Source organism: Ascaphus truei, chromosome 2 (genome assembly GCF_040206685.1).
Source record: "Ascaphus truei isolate aAscTru1 chromosome 2, aAscTru1.hap1, whole genome shotgun sequence".
Lineage (NCBI taxonomy): Eukaryota > Metazoa > Chordata > Amphibia > Anura > Ascaphidae > Ascaphus > Ascaphus truei.
Genome location: NC_134484.1, coordinates 141,961,508 through 141,976,883, shown reverse-complemented (window position 1 = coordinate 141,976,883; position 15,376 = coordinate 141,961,508). Strand labels below are relative to the sequence as shown.

At 42.5% G+C, this 15,376-nt stretch overlaps 1 protein-coding gene across 13 annotated transcripts in view; it reads right to left on the bottom strand.

The window, feature by feature from the left end:
• PTPRM (protein tyrosine phosphatase receptor type M) overlaps positions 1 to 9,262 on the bottom strand; it is a 791,475-nt gene extending 782,213 nt beyond the window's left edge. For 8 of the 13 annotated variants that reach the window (XM_075585347.1, XM_075585335.1, XM_075585339.1 and 5 more), the window contains exon 1: positions 8,671 to 9,262. In XM_075585347.1, the coding sequence (XP_075441462.1) occupies positions 8,671 to 8,746 (76 nt within the window). In that variant the 5' untranslated portion in view covers positions 8,747 to 9,262. The remainder of the gene's footprint in view (positions 1 to 8,670) is intronic. The other 5 variants (XM_075585341.1, XM_075585342.1, XM_075585344.1 and 2 more) reach the window with 1 other exon arrangement.
• Between the last annotated feature and the right edge of the window lie 6,114 nt (positions 9,263 to 15,376).

Below are 15,376 nucleotides of genomic sequence, written 5' to 3'. Positions count from 1 at the left end.
AAGGACATTAAAAACACCTAGCACAGGGAATTGCCCTTTAAACCTTTCAGCCACTCTAATACCAACATATTTACGTACATCACATGTGAATTTTGAGATATGGTATAGTTATACAGTATATTTAAAATAGAAGAGTTTCCATGATTCAATGTAAATATGTAAGAAATAACGCCAAACCAGTCTACTAGGGCATGCCATTTTGGCCTACGCAATATTTCCACAGAAGGCAATAATTATATTTGTATTACTAATGCCCGCTATGCCACTTTTTGTTATCACCTTCCATTGCTGCATGTGTTAAGTCCACTGCCCAGCCCCCTAAATGTGCCTTTTGAAGACTTCAAGTCTAACTTCTGCAGAAATTCAAGCAGATAATAAAAAAAAAAACATTTTACAAAGGTTGCTTCTATTTTAATCTTCGATTCGGGTGAGCGTCATTTCAGGTTTATGAACGCCCAGACTGACCTATTGAAGTACTTACAAAAAGTAATATAAATGTTGGGAAGAGACAACGTAGAACAAAATGTAACAAAAAAATAAACCATGTGTTTTAGTTAATAGCAGAAATATAGAAATGGGAAAAAATACTTGAAAAGATCTATGTTCCACCCCATCACCCTCTGCACTAACAGAATACATTAGTCTTTAAGGTCATCTCGCGGTGTAACGATATAATTTACTCCTTTGACAGCTGGAACGTTGCAACAAAATGTGAGTAGTTCCTCTGTAGGAAAAAATGGACCATTACTATTTTTCACGGCTAATATTTTCATGTGACATTTATTTTTTTTACCCAGAGTAGGCAAAAAAGTAACAACTTTCCACATCTTAAAAGTGAAATAACATATTTTTTTATGGAAACAATATTTGACTGACTCTAAAATTACTCATTTGAGACATTTTATGCTGGCAATTTTATAAAAGGATAACTATAAGTAAGAGTATATACTTCAGAGGGCACACATTACTTTCTTTATTGGACTAAATAAATGTATGTAGAGGTGCAAAACATACAGAAGTTGCAACACACTGATAACTGAAGGGCAGCAAACTCCCTAACTGATAGGGAGAAGGAGCGGCTCAGGGAGAAGGAGCGGCTCAGGGAGTAAAGACATTGGTTCAATTCCAGATGTCTCCTCCTTGTGGCCTTGGGCAAGTCACTTTATCTCCCTGTGCCTCAGGCACACAAAAAAAACATAGGATTGTAAGCTCTACAGTGCACGGACTGTGACAAAAAAGGGGGAAAAAAGTAGCGCTAACATGTTCTAAAACAATATGTAGGTATACAGATGAATAAATAAAATATACTTAAGTCCCGATGCTAGAGTCCAAGGAGGGAATTCCAATCCCTCTAGAACCAGCTTGCAGAAAAAAGGCAGAAGTCCTCCAGCGCCTAGACTCGAGCACTCATCCCAGGCATATAGTAACAGAGATATAGATTTAGATATATCGTATAAAAAAAATTCCCCCACCCCCTTATATTTCACTCTGTACAGTGTACAGAGCGCTGTACATAGAATTTTGCAGGTCCCTACCCTAAAAATCTCACAATCTAATGTGTATCCGAGGTAAAAAGAGACTTGCCCAGGGTCACATGGAGAGCCGACACTGGGGTCCAAACGATGTAGTTCACCCACTTCATTACCACGGAGCGACACCTTCGGCGCCATGGAATAGGCAGTAACTCAGGGGCCAGTTAAGAGCTCATGTGAAGTCAGGGAGGTTTGCTAAAGTTGTAGAAATCAGTTCTCACAAAAATGTCTGTACATTAATAGTTCTCCGGCGAGCAAAGTTACTGGATCATTTAATCACGAAATTGGCATGGCATCAGCAAGTTACACTGCTTTAAAAAACAAAACAATTTTTTTTTTAAAGAAAACACCAAGGTGAGCCAATTAGTAGCAATAAAAGAAAGAAAAACTATGTGAACCTACAAGAAGGAGCCTCAGCTTTGTTATACAGTACAACAACCTCCATCATTTCCTATGCAAAAGAAAACAAGATGATATCAAATGAATAACAGAAATGTAATAATTGCTACAGTGAATATAAAAAAGGTTGTTGAAAGGCATAATATATATATATCAAATGGAAATATTACTGTATGCTCATTTTCATGTCTTAGACAGGTCTGCAACCCCGCCTTTCACCATTATTACCCAGCACACAGCACTTCCACTGCAAGGGATTCTGGGAAATGACATGCAAATGAGCACACAGTGCCACCTTTTGCTTCAAAACCATTCAACATGATTCCCCTATAGGCTGTGTGCTCATTTGCATGTCATTTCCCAGAATCCCTTGCTGCAGTGAAAGTGCTGTGTGATAATGGTGAAAGGCGGGGTTGCAGACCTGTCAAAGACATGGAGATGAGCATACAGTAGTATTTCCATTTGCTATATGCTTTGCTGTGGAGGGTTTTTGTCACTTTTCTTACCCACCATAACATATACAATATATATATATATATATATATATATATATATATATATATATATATACATACATATACATATACATATATACACACACACACACATATACATATATATATATATATATATATATATATATATATATATATATATAAAAATTTTGGACATTTTGGTTTTAAGAAAGATTTCAAAAGAAAATCTTCCTATTCTTCCGGTCATACTAAAATCTCAGGGAGTATCCCAGAGCAGGGGTGCGCAAACTGGGGGGCGCGGCGGTTACTGAGGCCCCCCACCCTTCCCCGAGGCATTTAAATTACATTCCAGAGGAGGTGTGAGGCGTCTGTAACATCCCTTACATGCTGCCAGCAGGGTCTTCGGTGACACGTAACCATGGCAACGTGCGCCAAATGACGCTGTGGGGTCACATGATGTCACATGACTCACAGCGTCATTTGACGCCAGGTCGTAGGAGAGGGGGGGGGGGCACGAACGCTGGGGCGGCGCAGGTAAAAAAAACTTTGCGCAGCCCTGTCCCAGAGCATAACTGCCTTGGCTTTACCAAGAGCGCCCCCGCGATTGATCCAACACTCAGATTTCCTCTTCCAGAATTTAACAAAATTATATGGCTTGAGATAATGAATAGAAAAAATATATTGTCTCAAAAATCAGAACTCCTATTTTCATTAGAAGTAAATACGTGATGGTTTGTAAATGGAAAGCTAAAGTGAAAACTTCCTTATTTCACTTTCTTTTCCAAAAACCAAATCTGTTAGTAGTTTGCATATGTTATTCACTATAAACAAAAAAATCGATACTATACATTTCTCCAACTTCATACAGTATATTCATTCATTGGTGCCATTTTAATGCACGTTTACATAATAATTGCTCTAAACCAGAGAGACGTTCTCATTTTAAACCTAATATATCACATACGTTACATGGCATCATTGTAGTGCTCTGCTAAGAAGCACGATTTAAAATGTCACTCAACATAGCCGCTTGTCAAAAGGTCGATCGCCTACCCATTAGCCAACCGATTGTGTTTGTGAAGTCGGAAAAAGTTCTCTTCTCAAGACACGTATAACACTAGTGAGTTGGGGTATTAGAAACTTTGCTTTCCTTTTGAAATGTTACAATCTGGCTAACTTCAGCTTGTAAAGAATGTCTGATGGAGCTTCCACTCTAAATGCAATGGAAAATTGGAACACTGAACACAGTATCTCTGCCATGTATTCAACAGACAGACTATTATGAAAGAGACGAGCTTAGGAGTTTCACAAATATACTTTCGTTTAGAGGCTCAAAGACCATTACAATGCACAGTAATGCACTGCAGGCCTTTGCAAACGCGAATGTGTTGGAAAAGGCATAAAAATCTGGGGAACCGATTAGTACTTTTTAACTCATTCAGTGACCGCAGGATATGCAACTCATTGCTTTGTTGCTCTGGCACTAAGAAGTGAATTTCACTCTGGGGACCACAGTGCACTAATAGGTATGACAACTATGTGTTTTATTATTACCATGTATTTATAATGTACCAACATATCCCACAGTGCAGTACAAATTGGGTTGTATGTATAATAACATTACAGCATTAAATATACTTACACAGTAGATTACAAAGGCACGTCCCAGTTTGGTTACAATTTTAAAAGTGTTTAATACCTTTCCTTTAAACAAATGAGAGGAGAGAATAGAGATTTCCAACAGGGGGGTTGTCCAAGGGGTTCACACACAAAAAATAAAATGTAATGGTGGATCCCAGACAGGATAGTGGGTTCCCTGAGCCAATTTGGGGAACTGCACACTTATTAAGGCCTCAAACGGCACCTTAGCGTGGGTGGTATAGCTGTCATTTACAGCAGGAGGTTCCAAAGTCGCTCCCCACAATACTTGGCCTCCGCAGCAGCAAGGCATTGTGGGGCGTGACTTTGGCAGCTCCTGTAGTGATTGACAGCAATATCACCCATGCTATCGGCACACACTGAGGTGCAATTTGGGGCCTTATTAAGCATGGGTCCCCCACCACAGCTTTATTTGCATGATTAGGATCAGTAGGCATTAAGATGTATGAATTAGGGGTTTGCAAAACAAATATTTTCTAGCGGGGGGTGTACAAGGTAAAAAGGGTTGGAAACCACTGGGTTATAAAAATCTGTTGCTCCAACCCTGTGATTAATTAAATCAGATTTACGGACATCACGTTAGAGGACCAGTTTGGAAAAGGGGGCAATGATAAAAAGGAGTCATACAGTAAGACAGATAAGAAAATCACTGTTAACTTACATTACAATGTTTTCAAACACTGTCTGGATAAACTTTCAAGACCAGTTTACAAATAAGGTTTGGCAAATATTCTTTTCAACTGTGCCAACCTTCAAGTGTTATCCTATTAAACATATTACTGTCATAGGATCAGTTAGGTCCTGTGTGGAATTGTCCTTCGATATCTTTGCATTTAGAATGGCTAAACTAATGTAATTAGTAAAAATCTGTCACATTACACAAACATAAAACCTTCCAAGTAAATTCAGGGCTGTACGACCAAATATATGTCAATGTCTAAGCCGGATTAACTCAGAAAGATATTTAACAAACTCAGGGAATTTTAAATATTTTTAAAACAAACAGAGAATGCTAAATATTTATGTACTTAACATAAAAACAGCAACAATACAAATAGTTTCCTATTTCTCTGCAAGAGGGAACTGCAAAACAGTAAAAAAAAAGAAATAAAAAAAATAGAAGTGAATATAAATGGATATCCCTATCAAAGTCGATTTGAGGAACAATAAAGTGCGTCAAGTATGTGAAATAACTGCAGACATTAGAGATAAGACTATCCAAGGGTTTTATTTAAAAGGTGTTTCGTGCCAATAGAGCTGGCCACGGGTTCTACTACAGAAAAAACAGTAATATTATTAAAATGACATTTTCTAAAAAAAAAAAAAAAAAGTTAAATAAGTAATAACACCATGTATTGCAATGTCACGTTACAAACATATATGATACGGGCCATATATTTATAATACACCGTATATACCCTAAAATAGTGGGAACTAAGGAATAGTGGATAGGGAGGCTAGGGTTCCACAGAGTCAGAGGGAATGCTGAAAGAATCAGACAGTGCAGTTGGAAATCACTGCTTTATACAGTATATGACAGACATGTGGCTTAAAACAACCAACACACAGATCCAACTTTATAATCATCACTAACAAAACAGATCATGGCGCAAGTTCTTTCAACTGTCCTTTTTGACGCCGTTAGTATTGAAAGGGAGGCATAATGATGATTGACAAGATTATAAGTGTGATGATGAGACCAGATACAGCGAACCACTCATATTCAATAATAATTCAACTCTTATTATATTGATAATTATGTTAATACATTTTTTTTAAAAGGTGTTTAAAAGGCTCTCTGCTTTCCAAATAGCCCTGTACCCTTATTTATGTATTACAGGCTCTCCTGAAATCAGACACAGTACTGTATTACTGCTATTTTAATAAAAGTTTTAGTTTTTTTAATTATTGATGGAAGGAATTTTTTTTTGTTATAGGCTTTTTTGGACTTTGTAATTACAACACTAAGCAACTATTAATTGCAAACTGAATGTGAAACAGCCCTGTGACCGTTATTCAATTTGCTAGCTATGAGAAAATCATACAGTGCCCACCAGTATCCCTCACATAACTTAGTTTAAGAGTACTTTATCAGAGTCTTATTTTGTAGTAAGATTAATGACAGTATATCTCTGCTGCACAGGTATCAAGGTGAAGACCAAACGCAGACAGTGCACCTGGATGTCTAGTGTCCAAAATGGCATTGCTCATTGGAACTTAGATGGGTGAGCAGGACATGAGAAAGTCAAGAGGAAATCACCCTGTTTACTTTAAGTGGGGGCGAACAGGAAAGCAAGCTGAGAAGATAAGAGACTAGAGGAAATAGGGTGGAGAATAAGGAGACTGAAAATGGGATGATATGAAAAAAGGAAAAGGGAAGCTGGGAGTTGAAAAAACAAGATGTGTAACCACATAATGGAACTAGTATGTAAGTATCCTCATTGTTCTCTGGGCTTGTCTTTTTTTTTTTTTTAATCAGTCTACAGATTGAAAAAACAAAACAACAAACAATGTTGTGTTGACTTCATTAATAACATTTTGTTTTTAAGACACCAATACATTATGTTTAACAGTGCAGTTGGGTTGAGAGAACATAATCTAGAATACAATTACCAAATTTGTCATACTTATCCAAAAGATAAGGATGTGCTGCCCCAAGTACATTACCATTTATCCATGCTTTAGATATTACAAAACTTTCACTGGGTGGCACACAACAAAAAGTTTGAAAGCAGCTATTCTAAAACACAGTCATTTATATCTTTAAAGACCCCACACGTTTCTATGCTATTATTTGACCGAAATGATGAACGTAAGATGATTTCATTATAAAGTATTTATGTAATCAGGTGGAAAAGATAGTGTATATGAAACAGATGATCGGTCATTACTGAGTTTCAGGCAACTACAGACTTGAATAAGTATGTACAGTGTGTGTGGTGTGTATATACACACACGTATTAAATTCTGTAGTTGCCTAAATCTCAGTATATATGTCGCCTTTTTGCATATATGAGTGCCTGTTATATATATATATATATATATATATATATATATATATATACACACATACATATATATACACATACATATATATATACGTGTGTGTGTGTGTGTGTGTGTGTGTGTGTGTGTATGGCAGGCACTCATATGCAAAAAGGTGACATATATACTGAGTTTTAGGCAACTACAGAATTGAATACGTATGTATTGAATACATATATATATACACACATATACATACACATACACACACACACACACACACACACACACACACACACAAACGTGTTTGTTCGAGATATTCTCTTGGGGAAGATATGCATGTTCCTGTCCCAATGCCAATCCTTTCCCAAGTATCAGTGATTTGATCAGTAGAAATCATTACTGCCTCGCCATGCCCTGCTTGGCTTTCACACGGTATGGATCCAGGCTCCCCACAGACACGCCGGGCTGAGGGTGACAGCTTCCCGTTTCTATTGGATCACAACTTGTACTCGGCAATAGATCAGCCCTGGGAAGTGAGAATCAGATGGGAGCCCCGCGCCTCCCTTCCCCCGCAGCCACAGACCTCAACAGGGGGGCGCGATCCCAATTCCACTTGTCCCATGCTGCCACCTGTGACATGTCATGCACGAGGTGTGCCTGTTTACTGTGTGGGTCACCCTTATTGTGTTTCAATTGCTGTATGTTGAGTATATATGTACTTTGATGGTCACTTATTAGCGTGTTGTGTGCCTGCTGTATCTGTGTGCCTCGCAGTGCAGTGCTGTCTGTACGAATTGCATGCATAGCGTGCATAACTATAGGCTCGCATGACTCGCACAGTATGTATGGTTTGTACATATTGTGTCATTTGCCAGAGAGAGTTTAGTTCTGCATTTGTTTTATGTTCAGTTATAACTGTGTAATATGTGCACACACAGACGTCATATGTGTATGTTTAGATGTGTGTGCACGGGTTAAGCTGTGTGTTATAAATCCTTAGTTGTGTATGTGTAGATTTAGTTTCCTGCCAGTGACATGTTTGTGTTTAGTTGTGTGTGCGAGTTTGAGTAAATACGTGGGGTGTCTGCTTCTCTGTCGGTGTATCCGATTTTCACACATTTCACACGAGAGGATTGCAGGAAAATAACTAAGATGCTGCTGCCTCCTACCCCTCCCAGCCAGACACAGGCTGCTGGAGAAACTTCCACAAACTCGGTCATGGAGCACAATCTCACACACATAACGAGGCTGGTCACACCACACACATTCTCCACACACCCCTGTAAGTGCTGACACATTGCCATCTACAGATCTGTTTTTATTTAAAGAACACATTTAACCCATTTCTGTTTAGGTTTCCCCCGCACAGAAGTGGTTAATCCCTTCAGCATGCAACGCATTACACAGCAGTGCTTTTCTGGCCCTCTCGTAGCAAAAGTGGTATCAATGCTGATTTTGACAGCTACTTTACCAATCAGACCTCCATCCACCACAACAGCGAAACCCACCGATCGCAGACCCTCGTATCCCCCCCACATGATCACTGACAGCAGCCCCATACCCCCCACCACCCCCCCCCCCCCACACACACACGCATCACAAACGACCCCCTTTACCTGAGTACGATCCAATCGCTATGGCAGGCAAAAGTCCAGCCAAAGTCAGCAGGCAACTTGCAAATACTTTCCTCATTGCAGCTCCAGGAGTCACCAAACAACAAAAACAAAAAGTCACAACGGAGTTTAATAAAAAAACAAACAAAAAAAGAAGAAGTATTGCAGTCCTCTCCCACTTCCCCTTGTTGATGGGGTGAGAGTGAAGTTTGGGTGTTCTTGTCCCAATTTCCCACTTTGCTGCGACCCGTTCACTGTGGAGGGGAGTGTCACTGGCTCCCTGCCCGGTGTCTGTATATACCGTAGTAACAGGAGTGTGTCCTGCTCAGTCTTTCCACTTTGAAATTTTTTAGGATTTCCTGGTCTAAAATCCGAAATTTCCTGCTTTTCCCGGGTTAAGAAATCAAATTTCCTGGACAAAAATCCATGACCAAAAACATATTAAAAACAAAAGATAATAATAAGTAGAAGTAACAACAGATTTAAGTTGAAGGAGGAAAAGAGGCACCTCTCGCTCTCTGTGCTTTCCTTCTTTCTGCGTGTTGTTCTGCAGTTAATAAACCTGCTGCAGCTGCAGTCAGTGTGCGAGTCTCTGTGTCTTGCACACAAGACCCTCCCCTGTGGGCCGGCTAACGGAAAGTGAGTGACATGCTGTAAATGCTGCTAGCTAGCTCCATCTCATCCTGATGATGATATAATGAATATATCCCCCCCCCCCCCACCCCCCCCCCACACATGTAATGTTGAATTTATATATGTAAATACATATTTTATCCAATAAGAAAAGCATACAATGAGAAGTACTGTGGCTGAACAGACTTTTATTTACTAAAAGTTACAATACTGTTACATGCACTAAGTCTGGATATAAGATGCATTATGTAAATAGTGATTCCAGACAAGGAGAAGGTGAAAGTGATGGAGACCTAAAGAGACAGACAGGGGGAGAATATGTCTCTCTCCCTATGTCAATCTTCCTTTTCTCCCTCTCGAGAGGCAGGGACTTTGGGAGAAACACTGGGAAAGGGGTGGAGGGAATAACTCCTGACTCTCTTCCTGTCATTTAAAGCTGCAGTTCAGTCTTTTTTTTTTTTACTTTAATAGTTTCATGTGGGCAATCTCTAATTACCTAAAGAAATGCATAGCTGCCGGTCAATTCGTTCTCCGTCTATTGATCGGCAAAGTTTGGCGACATCTTTAAATATGGGGAATGTAAATCATTGCTATAGTAACAAGCATGCTTGTTAAAATAGAATACAAGAAAATAGGTCTTTCAAAGTTGTTGTTTTTTAAACAGAAAATGCTAAAAGTATTTTTTCTTACTACAGAACTGATTTATTAAAAAAAACACACATGCAGGATATTGACAGAACTGCAGCTTTAAGAGACAGAAGGAAAGCGAGGGATGGAGTCAGAAAAAGAGAGGAAGGGAGATGGAAACAATTCACCTCTCTCTCACACACACACGGACGGAGAACACAAAAACTTTCCCCAACTCAGTCGGGGAGCACAATCTTACACATATTATAATGTATAACGGAGCTGAACAGTCTCCGCATAGAACATCTCTACATCCCCATGTAGGTGCTGACACATTGCCATCTACAGATCTGTTTATTCTGGGAACATATTTCTCCCTTTCCTGCTGAGGTTCCCTCTACAGAAAAGCAGCTAACCCCCTTCAGCATTCAATGCATTGCAAAGCATTTCTTTTTGGCCCTATCGCAACAAAGTTCAATGAAAGATGGGGTTTGACAGCTACTTTTCAAATCAGCTCTCCATCCACTACAAGTACCAAACCCCAGCAATCACAGCCTCTCTTATCCCGATACATCCCACAAGACCCCCTTTACCTGAGTACGATTTAAGCGCTAGGGCAGACAAAGTCAGGAGGCAACTTATAAATATTTTCCCATTGCAGCATCAGGAGTCACCAAACAACAAAAAGTCAGAGTTAAAGGGGGGTGGGGGGGAAGGGACAGAGGGGAGAGAGTGAAACCCAGAGAGAAAGAATCTTCCCCCTCTCACTGTCACTTAGAAAGAAGAAATCGAGGGATGGAGAAAGAAAGAAAGAAAGAAAGAAAGAAAGAAAGGAGCTTGAAGTAGAGTCATCAGAGAAACTGGCTGTGGCAGATGCTTTAACATTTTTTTTTTTATCTTGCTTGAAGTTTTTTTTATCAAGTGAACTGCAGTCTTCTGTAAATGTTTCATGCCAAATTTGCTTTGCAGTATACCCCTCAGAGTCTTCTTTTTCTTTTTTCTGTTTTCATAGACTTCAAGTGACTAAACAGTTGTTTCCACGCTTGCATTTGAAAAAGGCAAACTTTGTTTTTTTACTAACAATATTTTTTTAAATGTGTAACCCTCCTATGGAAGGGGTTACTTGTGTGGACCCACATAAAGAGTGATACATTTTCCTATTACATGGGGCTACAGACGAGTCAGCCGATTCTAATCCTGCCCAGTGTTGCCGAGAGATAGGGACAACGGCAGGAGGTATATATAGGAAGGAGAAGGTTTAGATTTTAGGTTCCTGGAGGGTTGATGGTGGTGGAGCATCAGTGTATAGAATTAGGAAATATGTTACTGAGTATATAGGAAAGACCAGTCCCCGTTTATTATGTTCTAGTTAGGGACAGTGCCCCCTGAGATAGGGTCCCGAGATATGGCCATGCTGAATCCAGCGGTTCATAGAAGAGGAGACAGGTACGCCACAAAACCAGGACAGGTAAATTAAGAAGAATCCAACCACGGTTTGCACCTCCCCAGTGTGTTTAAGTGCGGCACCCAACAGGGCCGGCAGGATGGTGGTGCCTATGGTGCCACTGCACCGAGCCCTGCGGTTACAGAGGCCGAGCGCTCTTCCGTACAACAATTAAACTGATTGCTGGGGGAAAGCACGGGGCCTTTGTAACTCTCTTACCTTCTCCTTCACCATCTCTTCCTGCATTGTCCCTTATCATGACGCGGCAACGTCAAATGGTGTCTTGTCGCCATGACAACAGGACGTCATGTTACGTTGTGACACTACATGACAACGAGATACCCCATGGTGCTACGTTGCCATGACACCTCGTTGCGTCACAGCGTCAAGTGACGTCCCATTGTCATGGCGACGCCATTTGATGTTGCTGTGCCATGATGAGGGACCTTGCAGGTAGAGATGGCGAAGGAGACGGTAAGAAGCCCCACATCACTTCTCCTGCACCGAGCCCCGCAATATTCCCAGCCTGGTACCCAAGGATGCAAATGTCAAGAGTACAAGCAAGACAAATGGAACTGATGACACCTGTAAATAAGTGTGCTGTGTATGGATGAAAAGAGCCCTAGTACCAGGGGGCAAATAAGGAATGCTCTTTGGACTACAAAAGTTCCAGGTGCTGATCATTTCTATCTTTCCTACCTCATAGCCCAGCTGCACGGAGCCTGCACCCTGAATAAGGTAATGCCTTCTGAGTAGCCACTAATAGAGACACTGATGTAGACTCCCTAGGAGCTTGTCAGGGAGGGTTACATTTGGCGCCCAACGTGGAGCTGGGCAAGCAAAATAAATAATGTTTTTGTGTTTTGCTTGTTTTCGAACTTTTGGAGCAAAGAGTCTGTTTTTGTGAACGTTGTCAAGTTTGCATGTTCCCCACCAACATCTGAAAACTTGTATTGCCAGAATCCTTGAAGTGGAGGCGAAATTCAAAATGGCGAAAGGCAACGGCCAAATGCCTGACTCACTGCATACACAAAATGTCGTTTTTTTGTAAAAGGAATGTCATGTTCATGCGATATATATGTAGGCCTGGTCCCCTTGGGCTCCGAGTGTGCCCCTTACCTTCGCGGCGACCGGGAGGGATGCGGCCGGTTCCAGAAGGGGGGGGGGTATGCGGGTACCGGGCGGTGATCGCGTCGACGGGGACTCCCGGCGGCTCCTGCAGAGGGGGCCGCCATTTTGGATTGGTCGCGCATGCGCAGTGCAGGCTAGAGATGTGGTGGCCATTAGGGTGATTGCGCATGCGCGAGGACAAGCGCACGATGCACTAGCCAACCAGGGAAGGCTCTTGGAAGGGACTACAAGCCTCAGGAGCACACCACATGAGCCAGGGAGCCAATAAGAGTGCAGGGATCTCGGCAGAGTAAGAGATACTTTTCGTGCACTCAGCCCACGCTAGGAGTCAGGACCAGGAAGAGCTAGGGGTAGGAGGTGAGTGCAGGGGAATGTGACCCACTGCATTAGGCCAGCAGCCCCCTAGGCCCCAGTTAGGTCCTGAGCCATATTATAGCTTGTTGTGATTCAGGGACAGGCCCTAGGTTAGGGACCCTGCCCCTTAGTGATATATAGTCGCAGTAAGGGATACAGTGGACGCTGCGCTTCCCGCAAGGAGGCTTGGGATCAGGCCTACTCCACCGAGACAGCAAGACTATCTTCAGGGTGGGATCGCCCCTGACGGATCATCGCGCTTGTGAAACCAGGAGGTCGCGCAGGAAGTCGGCGGATCCTTTTTGAAGATATTTAAGGGCCCAGGTGCCGTCGCACTGGGCAGGTATCGTATCTTACGTGCACCAACATACCGGTATAAATAATAAATACCTAATAAAGTGGGGGTTACACTTGAGACACTTAAGGGACAGAGTGCCCAAGGGCCTCACACATTACTGTGGACACGGTGTGGGGGTACGCGGTGGTGGGGAAGGGTTATACTTTCTATGAGAGAGAGTATTGTTTATGACAATTAGAGTGATAAGTGATATAGATGTGCATTCAGTAAAGACCGTTTTGTTTATGCCAGTGAGTATTACTGTGTTTGTGTCCTACGAGGGGCTCCTCCCACCAATTGGTAGAAATATATCGCCCCAGGCTCTCCGTGGCAGAGGCTCAGGCCCTGCGAGCCAACAGGTTTATAAACAGCATTAGTAGTTCTGTGTTCAGGGGAAAACAGTGCTACATATACATATCAAGGAGTGTGCGTTAACTGTGGTGCGCTTCAAAGTGAAACTTTGTAGACTATAGTGTACTCCAATTTGCCGCTGAAGAAGCTCTACATGGACCCAATAGGGACTGGTGTTCCCGCCAGTTAAATTTTGCCGCATGTTGCGAATACAAGAGATTATTTGGTAGTGATGTGTACCTGATGCTATATACTGTAGATACCAGCATGAGTGCTGAAGGGCAACAATTTTCCCATTCAGAAAATTGCAATTGCAAGGCCCCGAAGAAGGGATCTGATGTGTTGGATGTGGGCTGTGAGTAGCCACCTACTAACGTTTTCTCAGAAGAAGAGAAATTTGTCGATCTTGCTAGTGGAACGTTTGGGGCACGAGAATTATAGGTCAAGATATAGTGCACCCAGGGCTGAAAGCCACAGAAGTTGCTGAATTATAGTGAGCCTAACTGCCTGCTACCAGAACATTTTACTTGAGATGTAGAAACTGAGTTTCCGACCATGAAATGCAACGATGTTTGGAGCCCGTTCCAGAGTGGTGTGAATGTAACGCCACACACTTTTCAGACTATCCAGCGGTAGTCTGGAAACAGGAAACCATGGGTCACACCCTGCTCCTGCGGATTTGTTAGAGGAGGGACCTATTACTGCTGCATGAAGGAAGCACATGACACTGAGGGTGACCCTAACGAGTACTGGACTGTATTTAGGGTTGCCAAGTGTCCGGTTTCGAACCGGACAGCCAGGTATTTTGCCCCTGCATCCAGTATAAAATGAAAGGTAATACTGGACATGTATGTGTCCAGTATTATCTCTCTTCAAACGTAGGGTGGATGCGGGGGGGGGGGGGGCGGCATCCGGTCAGAGCAGTTGCCGCCGACCTTGGCTCTCCTCCAGCTGCAGGCTTCTCTCTCCCTGTCTGTCCCATGCCAAGGTGTCTGATGCTGATGAGCGCCGGGTCCTCTGACGTCAGCACCGGAAGTTAGCTGGGCTCAGCTTCCAGTGAGCACTGGCGTGAGAGGGAGGCCTGGCGCCCGTTAGCATCAAACACCTCGCGTGGGACAGACAGGGAGAGAGAAGTCTGCAGCGGGGGGAAAGCCGGGAATTGCAGCAACTGCTCTGACCGTCCGCCGCCCCACCTCTCCCCCCCCCCCCACGGCCACTGCCTCCCTCTCTGACCTTCTGCAGCCACCGGCCACCCGCACCCCCCCCCTCGCAGCCACCGGGCCCGACCTGACACCATCCCCAAGGTAAGTCTGAATTTCATATGTATTGGGGTGGTGGGGGTATTGTGTATATGTATTGGGGTGGTGGGGGTATTTTGTAAATGTATTGGGGAGGTGGGGGTATTTTGTACATGTATTGGGGAGATGGGGGTAGTTTGTATATGTATTGGGGAGGTGGGGGGATTTTGTACATGTATTGGGGAGGTGGGGGTATTTTGTACATGTATTGGGGAGGTGGGGGTATTTTGTACATGTATTGGGGAGGTGGGGGTATTTTGTACATGTATTGGGGAGGTGGGGGTATTTTGTACATGTATTGGGGAGGTGGGGGTATTTTGTTCATGTATTGGGGAGTTGGGGGTATTTTGTACATGTATTGGGGAGATGGGGGTAGTTTGTATATGTATTGGGGAGGTGGGGTTATTTTGTATATGTATTGGGGAGGTGGGGGTATTTTGTACATATATTGGGGAGATGGGGATAGTTTGTATATGTATTGGGGAGGTCGGGTTATTTTTTTTATGTATTGGGGAGGTGGGGGTATTTTGTATA